The sequence below is a fragment of the Nestor notabilis genome, unplaced genomic scaffold (assembly GCF_000696875.1).
Source record: "Nestor notabilis isolate BGI_N333 unplaced genomic scaffold, ASM69687v1 scaffold10142, whole genome shotgun sequence".
NCBI lineage: Eukaryota > Metazoa > Chordata > Aves > Psittaciformes > Psittacidae > Nestor > Nestor notabilis.
In genome coordinates this window covers 6,824-16,016 of record NW_009918829.1, presented here as the reverse complement: position 1 = coordinate 16,016, position 9,193 = coordinate 6,824, and the positions used below count along the sequence as shown (strand labels likewise).

The 9,193-nt window shown below is 37.1% G+C and overlaps 1 protein-coding gene across 2 annotated transcripts; it reads right to left on the bottom strand.

The window, feature by feature from the left end:
- On the bottom strand, positions 1-8,853 carry RGS18 (regulator of G-protein signaling 18). Of its 2 annotated transcripts, none has more exons than XM_010009926.1 (5): positions 8,675-8,853; positions 7,913-8,014; positions 4,092-4,153; positions 2,909-3,075; positions 1-413 (listed from the first exon to the last, which is right to left on the bottom strand). In XM_010009926.1, exons 1-5 carry the CDS (start codon positions 8,791-8,793, stop codon positions 159-161), a joined length of 705 nt encoding a protein of 234 aa, XP_010008228.1. In that variant the 5' UTR covers positions 8,794-8,853; the 3' UTR covers positions 1-158. The 2 variants fall into 2 exon arrangements, with proteins under 2 accessions (XP_010008228.1, XP_010008227.1); XM_010009925.1 differs by having other exon boundaries at positions 159-413; positions 4,092-4,156; positions 8,675-8,793.
- Between the last annotated feature and the right edge of the window lie 340 nt (positions 8,854-9,193).

Below are 9,193 nucleotides of genomic sequence, written 5' to 3'. Positions count from 1 at the left end.
CTATAATAAATGAGACTAATCAGTGGCTACAGAACTCTGACCTGGTATAAGTGCACGTAACTTTGCTTTCCACTCATTTACACCTGCTAAGGATTTGGATTGTAAAATACATACAAGTTACAGCAGTAGCTAGAATTTATGAGGGTTCAGTTTCCCTGTTACCAAACAGTAAAGTCTGGTCGTACACCTTTAAAATCATTTACAGTGAAAGACCGTGACCGTCTCCTAAGGGTAGGACGATTGGGATTTCTCCCCTTAACCAAATTTAAATACGGATCGGATCTCAGGAAGCGTGGGTAGCTGTCTTGCTCCATCAGCCTGTAGACCGTGTTTTGTGCTCTATCAAAGGTGGTAATGATGGGCTGTCCAATATTCTGACTTGTGACTTCTTTGGTATGAAAGTCCAAATTCACCTGGAGAATAAGAAAAAGTGGATTTCTTTAATGCACATTCATGCATTTCCTGTGTTATTATTCATAGCAATGATACTGTATTTTGATGAGTCTTTTGTGATGAGAGGACCTTGAATCCCTGATACAATGGGATATTTACACCACAGAAATAGTTAGTATGTTCATGTTCAGTAATGGCTGTCAGAAAGTCTTCACAGATGTGTCATTGGTACAATGAAAAACTGACAAAATAGAAGGTAAAGTCTGATGTTTGACTAAAAGTAACTTTCTAATAGTGATCTTTGTATAGTTGCAGCTGTCAGGCTTTGCAACGCTGGACTAATACAGAACTTCATTCTCATTTAGGATTCATGTAGAACTTCATCTCAGACTAAGTCAATATTTAAAATTTCTGGTTTCTGTGTAGAGTCTTGGTAGTAGGAAGGTGAGAAAACACTAATAATTGAAATATAAAAATTATTTAAATGGGTTTCTGGATGGGAAAAGGATATCAAAATGATCATTTATTCCACGTGTCATTGCCTTCATCCTGGGAAGATTTAATTAGTATGTGAATTTTATTAAAGTTTCAGGCACTTATCTAAACATGATGTTTTGAAAAATAAGGTAGAATACATACTAAAAATTGTTGATTCAGTCAAAAAGTGACTTCTGTAATATGCTTTTTTTTTTTTTTACTTCTCTAAGATATACCTCTCATTTCCATAAAGCTAGTTTAAAAAAAATAAATCTAAGAACTGAAGGACAAATTAATGATGATAAAATAGTCTGCTCATCAAACCTTTATGATCCTGTCACAAAACTGTACACTCCAAAATGTGTGTGTAAAAGAGCTATGCTGTACAAGATGTTAGTCAGAGAAAAGATGCAAGTTCCAGAGCTGCGTGGTGTGAAATAAGATGCTATTGGCTGGTCTCAGCTGCTCACCTAAGCCCAAGGAAGGAAGTATCCCCACAGTCAACTGCTTAAGGAGAACAAAAGCACTCACTCAACCCACACATGCACCAAATCAAAAGTAGCACAGATAAAGAAATTATGTTGTTATTAGTTAAAGTATGACTTCCACACCCTTTCCCCTCCCTACATTTCCTACTGCACTTATGTCAATCTTGTAAGTGCTGACAGTACCAGTGCTTGATACCCTACCATAACTGCTCATAGGCTGATCAATTGGCAATGACAGGTTCTATCTTGAACAGCTATGGGGGTCTCTTTTTATGTAAGGTCCACCCCAAAGACATGCAGCAGGGAAAGAAATAAAATGGGACATAACTCTTTGAAAGTGGACATTTCCTAGGAAAAGGAGATCTGAATTTTAAATATAATCTATGCACCATTTTGCAATCCTTAAAACAAGAATTACACCTTTTACTCCCTTGTTACAGGGAAGCAGCAGTTAGTGTGTAATTTTTGCTATTCTGACAAATAAAAAAGAATTAATACAGGGGAAAAGGAGCATTGGCAAATAACATATCTGATCTCGAACTCAATAGAATTACAGGAAATTTTAAGTCTGAAAGACCTATTGGAGAGGCTGATGGTGATTTCAGTGAGACTTCATCGTCTCCCAACCTGTTCAGCACCTCTGTAGAGCAGGCAAAAAGTATACCTTTTGTTCATTTCTGAATTCTTTACAACATGCCTCAGTAATATGAAGAAATTGTAAATATGAAAACTTTTTACACTATTATAGTAGTACAAAAAGGCCTTACTGTTGACGAGGATTGACGTACCAACATGTTTTTGTGTATGTGTGTCGTGGTTTAAGCCCAGCTGGTAACTCAGAACCACGCAGCCAGTCACCCACTTATTCCTCCCCCACTCCCAGCTGACAGTAACGTACCAAGAATACGCAATTAGAGCTGAGGAGTAAAAGGGGGGAAGGATCAATCGAGAAAAGTCCATGCTTAAACCAGTTATTTTTTAAAGGATATGTTTAATTTTAATAGTTTATTCTAATCTCTTTTAGTCCTTTGGCTTATTTAAAATAAAAACTTCTGAACCTCAGTTATGTAAAAATTCAATAGATGATTACTGATTTAAAAGAAAGGGACAATAAGTCTGTTGTTCTGGAGGTAGCTTTAAATAAAGACAGATAATTCACAAATTCTAGCTAATATGTCTCATTGCAGTTTTAACATTTAGCATCACTATTTTTTCTTAAATATACCCTGTATATGTGTATATATATGCTGGCTTTACAAACCTCTAGGAATCTCTGAGTCCTATAATACAGTATTTAAACTCTTGCTCTACACTTAGAAGACTAACATGGAAGGGGTATTGAAAGGAGTATGTGGGACAGTGAGAACAATCTATGCAGTTGCTTCCACATTTCCTTCCAAAGCTTTGACATTTAAGATACAGACTTCTTATGTCAGTGACTACCTGATCAATTGTTGCCTCTGCATCTGGGCATGCACTTCTTAAAAACAGATTTCATCAGATGCAGTTGTGTCAAATACTGTATACAATGAAGAATGTTTTTACAGTACCTCTTTTGGAGCATCTTTCTGTATGAATGTTTCATAAATGGTCTTAGCTTTTGGCAAAAGTTCATGTGCAGTCTTGCTCTTCTTGTAATCCTCACAAGCTATCCAGAACTCAATGTTCTCCTCACTGAACTCAGTTTTCAGAAACTTTGTAAAGGCATCCAGTCCAGCTACAGAAACAAATGTTGAATTGCATTAAAAAAAAACGTATATCCTTATCAAACAGTTACTCTTTTCACACAGTCTGTGCAAGGCAACCAAATAGGTTCTGCTCCCTTTGAATTACATCACATTATAGATAATTACTTTAACATACATAAAGGCTTTCAAATAAGTGCAGTTCTTTCATTATGACCCTGAGTACTGTAACTTCCATTAGAGAATTCTCAGCATCTGTAAAAATCCACTACCAAGATCTCGTTAATTGAGAAATAGAAATAATCAAAACATGTGGATGTTTGTGGAAGTGACAGACTTTATTCTGGCTGAATACCAGCTTAGGTTGACTGAAACACTATTTGAATCTTTGTTCGTAAGCACACTGTTCTCCAGTAACAATTTAAAATGAATGGCGTTTAACATCTTGACGGTATCTTATTTTTATTATGCCGAAGACATTTTCTTTCCAAGTATGCTTAATCTGTGGAAGTAATGCAATCGTATTGATGTCAGCTGTTCAAGGGGCAGATCTGAAAAGCACATAATGTCCTGCATTGTAGCTGCAGGGGCGTATGTGCATTTGATAATTACATAAGCAACAGGCTCTTTCAAGTGACGGCCAGCTTTGATCCTATCACTGCTTTACAAACAAACTGTACCAGAAGTGACAAAGTCTGTTCTTAAATACATAGAACATGTTTTCATTTTTAAGGTTTGGTCTTATGGCCAGGAATATTTGAACAATACTCAAATAAAATTCTACTGTTTATTGAAGGAACTCCATGCCGTCTGTTACATTATTTTTTTCAATAAAATACAAAACTTAAAAGCTGTTTTCAACTATTTTCAGTAGTTGACAGCATGCTATAGCCTAAGCACAGGAAAGCAGAAATGCACGCTGCTACATGTTACCTATCCTACCTAGTTTAGGTAGCTTCCAGGTCTATTTAAGTGTACAATTGGATTTTATGATTTTCCATCATTTTTCCATCCCAACAGTATGCACAGAGAGGGAAAAACTACTAACCTTTCTCAGAAAGAAGTCTGTCAAAAGACTCTCCCCATTTCACTGCTTCTTCAGGAGACACGCTGCTTAAGAAACAGTAAGTGGTTTTAAAGAATTGTGCATATTGTGTATTTATGAAGCTGCTGCAACTTATGTAATCTGTTACCATTATTTCTTAGGACTGTTTCACAAAGCCTTTGATTAGATCACATTACTAAAGAAGCTAATTTTCTCAGTGACTTACTTACTTCAGAAGCATTTGGTTTCATTTTTTCTGACACTTTTCCTGCAGAGTTGTACTTTTTCCCCTGTTTAAAATTCCATAAGAGCAGAGATTTTTCTCTTTAGTGTTTTGTGTTGCGCTACTAATTAAGCAAATTGATACCATGCAGTATGGTAAAATCCATAAGGGAATGAAGTCAGTCACCTATTTAAACTTAAAAATATTCTTGCAGAGATTTGGTTTTGAATGTAGTTGGTCTGAGGCTGTGTTACCATGAGAAGCCTATAGCCTGAAGACAAAGTTGTAGCAATATGGTTTAAGTGATAGTCTTACAGGGTAATAGCACATGTAGCCTGGTTTGTTTACCACAACGTTATGTTATTCTGAGACATTGTGCTCCATTTACGAAACATATTCTTCAACAAATATATCAAGTTGCATATATTTTACTTTGATTTCAAATATTCAAATATATTTACTCTAATTTCAAATACTTTCTTCATTCTGAACAATGAAGAAAGTAAAAAAGAACAGCCAACATTACTCATACAATTACAGTTTTGGAAAACCCCTTTTTTTTGTTTTGTATAAATTAACCCTGAATGCACACCTCAACAGTACTTTGATTTTTAACAGACCAGAAATGGAGTAAGAGATTAATTTTATCATGCTAGGACCAGGACTTAAGTTCCAAGCCTGAAGGTGAAGTCAATTTTTATCAGCTGCTTTAAGAATAATATTTAGTACCATTTCTTATGCAAGGGAAAAACACAGTACACTGGAAGTATCAATAGGCAACTCATCTGGGGTTAGTTGGTTTGAACAACTTTTCACAGACTGAGCATTTCTTGGATATGATTCCTCCTTCCTTGTGGAAGCTTGCCATTCTGTTGCCTGATTCACAAAGTTTGGGTTCCCTTGGAAAAATCTGTAGGCACTTGAATTTTAGATGAAGAGAAATTCCAGTCACTTCGGGAAGGAATTTAAACCAGTAATGACCTTGGTTTTGCATAAAACTAAAAGGAGTACTTTTTATTAATTTAATAAGAAGTGCCGCATGTCTCTTAGCTGTAGTCATTGCTTATAGGAATGAAATTTTTAACTAGAAAGAGACAAACAGGTTTTGACAGGTACAAATGCTGGAGAACTGAAATTCAAGAAATGAGCATAGACCAGTAAAGTAGGGGGATTCTGGAGTCAGAGAAAACAAGAGCTCACTCTCTTACAGATGTTTTTAGTTATGAAAGTACAAAAAGTGTAGTTCTCTGAACTGTGGACTTCTAAGTCTGGGAAGAGTGGGTTCCTGTAGTTGTAGGAATTAATTTGGTCATAGCAAAAGAAAAACCCTGATGACTTCAGACAACCTATGTCACCTGCAACTGCATGGAATGTGGAGAAGTTCTTCACTGGGTTTGGAAACTTGGTGTGGATTTCTGGTTTTCCTTCAGAAACTGCATCAACCCAGTAACATCATAGATCCCCAACACTTGGTTGCAGCAACGAGTTGCTGCAATAGACGGAAACCAAGATTTGTTCAGCTTTGCTGCTTTCTAAAGATGAGAAAAAGCTAATTAACAGGTCAGAGGCATTTCCACTATCACCACACTGGCCATCTGCAGTGTTTCTTTTTTTTTTTTTCCTACTTATGTTAGTCAGTATCTCTGTGTGAAGAATGGAAATCATAAAATCTCAGTAAATCATTTAAGTCATAAATCTCAAACTATTATCTCATTATTCAAAAAAGAGTAATTACCTTTTATTTTCATTTTTAAAAAACATTACCTCTCTCTAATCCATATATAAAGATTGGCAAAAATCTACCAGTTTCTCTTCCATACCACAAGAATGGTAGAATCCTTGTCAATCAGGCACCCAGCTGAGAATAACATGGTAAAAGGCAGTTGGCTGAGAAGGGATAGTCTGTTAAAAGGTGGAAAATCTTCAGAGAATTATTTATTGCTATACTATCTGTCTCTAGAAGTGCCTTTTCACAGATTATGAGAATGCATTGATGGCCATGTACTTTGAATGAGACACCTGAGGTAATCAGACACCCACCACTGCCTGCATACAAGTGGCATGGAGGCTGTACTTCCTCTTTTTAGATGCAAACTTACATGGCTTTACATATGTGGAACGGAGAAATGGAAAAAAGGTTTTCTCAGCACTGTTTTACCTTTGTTTGTCATTGCAATGTCTCATATTCCTGAGTGAACTGTAAAACCATTTAATTAAGGCTTCTGCCAGCAGCAAAAGAAGAAGAAGAGCGAGGAAGAAGAAAATGAAGAAAGAAGTCCACAGGCATGGGCTGGAAAGCCTTCCAGATTCTGAGTACACCCTATCATTTGGATGAGCATGGTATTTGGACATATGAGCTGTAAACATTGCCTAATTACCCTGATGCATCAGTGCAAATGTTCTTGGCCACTTTTTCATGGGTTCTAGAAACAGTATTTGGTCCTCTATTCCATTTCTACCTTGTGTTCACAATTAGTAAGAGCTTGTAGAAGCAGTTCTGGTCAAAGAGGCATCTTGGTCCCAAAGATAGTAACTGCTTAAACAAGGTTCACGAAGTTCTAAAGATAACAGAGCATGGGAAGCACTGAAATATTCTGAAGTGATCAGTGATGGAAAGAAAAGGGCAGCAAATTTGTTTAGGCCATGGGGTTGCAGTACTTCACAAATTCCTTCTTTTCGGTTACAACCTACAAATGCAATTCTTAATGTATCTGTACCCCACTGAAGTCAGAAACTAAACTCTTATTGAAGCCAACAAAACCAAGATTTTACCCTTTATCTTTATAAGACATAGTATATTAGGGACAATATTACAACAGTGTTTGAACTTCAGTATCTGAATTTTGGAGACAAAAGCATTCCAATAATTACTGCAATTATTGAGGAAGTATGCATTCAGTATTTGACGTGTATCTGACATTTGTACATCACAGAATTCTACGGGAAACCTGCTTTCCAAGTAGCTGTATGATTTCCCTGGAAGCAGTAATTTGTCAGCTACATTTCTGAGATGATGCTTGCTCCATATAGTCAGCAGACTAATAAAAATGCTGTTGGCCTGACGAAAGGTTTAAACGTATCTGCCAGGTGTATAGGGACCAGTCTACACTTCATGGTGTGAAAACACTTGTGGTGAGCTATCTTAGTGCATACCAGGTAATGCTATAGTGTTTGTATGCTTGGGTTAGACTGCTAAATTTAAATGGAACTTAAAAACCTTATCCTCTGCCAAGTCTGAACACACACACACGCACACACACACGCCAGAAACATTCTGACTCACACAGGCACTTCTTGAAAGGAATCCCCATCGACTGAATCATAGAATCATAGAATAGTTAGGGTTGGAAAGGACCTTAAGATCATCTAGTTCCAACCCCCCTGCCATGAGCAGGGAAACCACACACTAAACTATGTCGCCCAAGGCTCTGTCCAGCCTGGCCTTAAATGCCTCCAGGGTTGGAGCATTCACAACTTCCTTGGGCAACCTATTCCAGTGCCTCACCACCCTCACTGTGAAGAACTTCTTCCTTATATCTAACTTAAAGTTCCCCTGTTTAAGTTTAAAGCCATTACCCCTTGTATCTTTTATAACACGTACCTTGGTGCTTTTGTCAAGTTTTCAGGTTTAGCAAGATGATCACCTTCATGGAATTCAGGTTTCTGCAGGAGAAGGCTCAGCCTGTTTCTCTTCTGCTTAGCTCTACAACAGAATTTGGGTAGCTTTTCAAGCAACCTTGTCGAAAAATAGGGGGGGTTTCCCCTCAAACATTTCCTTTGAGTAATATCTCTGCTTCTGCATCATAGATCCACATATATTCACTTACAGTAAAGTTGATGTTACTTCTTCTACTTATGTCATTCACATCAGTGATTTTTTTCTTTATAGTTTAGCACAAATTTACATAGGAAGCATTGGCAAAGAGAAATGGAAATCTTTTTTCATTTTCACTATCTTTACTTTGAAGATGAAGGGGTGAAATTTCACACTAGAGAACATAAACAGCTGGCTCAGCATGTTCAACTTTTAAAGTTTTGCAAAGAAAAAGGAAGTATTGCTTCCTGTCATTTGAAATTTTTAAAAAGAAACTTTACCGGATCATATTCAGGCTTTAAAGAAGCATTTCTCAGAACGTGTTGAAACCTCCCTTTCCTATTTTTTTTAGTTTATTATTTGTTCCTTGTTCTTAAAAAAATATTTCTGTGATGAGTATTTTGTGTACATGATTTCTAAGATTGCAGTTCTTGAGTTTTCATGAATATGTAAAAATAAAAATCTGTGCCCTAAACTCATGCCCACAAGCTATGTTAGAATCCTCTGTGTAAACAGAACACTCAGTGTCACCATGACCTTAAAACTTACCCAGGCTTGCTTGCTTTATGTGGCTCTTCTTTAATTGTTGATTTCATGACTTTGTAATAGGATTTATCCTTCGAAGCAGAAATATTTAGTTGGGGGAATAAAAGAAGTGGATTCTCCATCTTCCTGTGAAAAGGGTTCCCAGTTTCAGAAAATGCTTCTTTTACTTCCTTACAGCAGTTACATCTGGCGTGACTGATGCGCTCAGGAGGGCTCTCACATGCTGTATCGGTTGCCCCCAATTGGCCGTTGAGCAGTTTCCAGAGCAGGTAGTAGGAAGAAGGAGGTTCTCCACCTTCACTGCCACTGCAGCTGCACGTACACAGGACTTAAAGTAGGGTTCTGGTTTTACACTCGTCATTTAGGGAAGTGAGATTGCAACTTTGCAAAATGGCCGTTGGCCATCCAGACAAACACAGCAGGGAGAACCTCCTGGGTTTCTGCTTGTGGAAGCTGGTATTTTACCAGACTTAGGATGACACCAACATATAATATTATCTTAAGCTCTTAAAATAACTTCTA

Excerpts from the sequence above, each read along its gene's own strand:
- RGS18 (XM_010009925.1), bottom strand. The coding sequence starts at position 8,793 with ATGGAGAATCCACTTCTTTTATTCCCCCAACTAAATATTTCTGCTTCG. Across the intron at positions 4,157-7,912 it reads AACTTGACAAAAGCACCAAG|CAGCGTGTCTCCTGAAGAAG; the intron begins GTACGTGTTATA and ends CTGTTTCTTAAG. Across the intron at positions 414-2,908 it reads AGAAAGATGCTCCAAAAGAG|GTGAATTTGGACTTTCATAC; the intron begins GTACTGTAAAAA and ends CTTATTCTCCAG.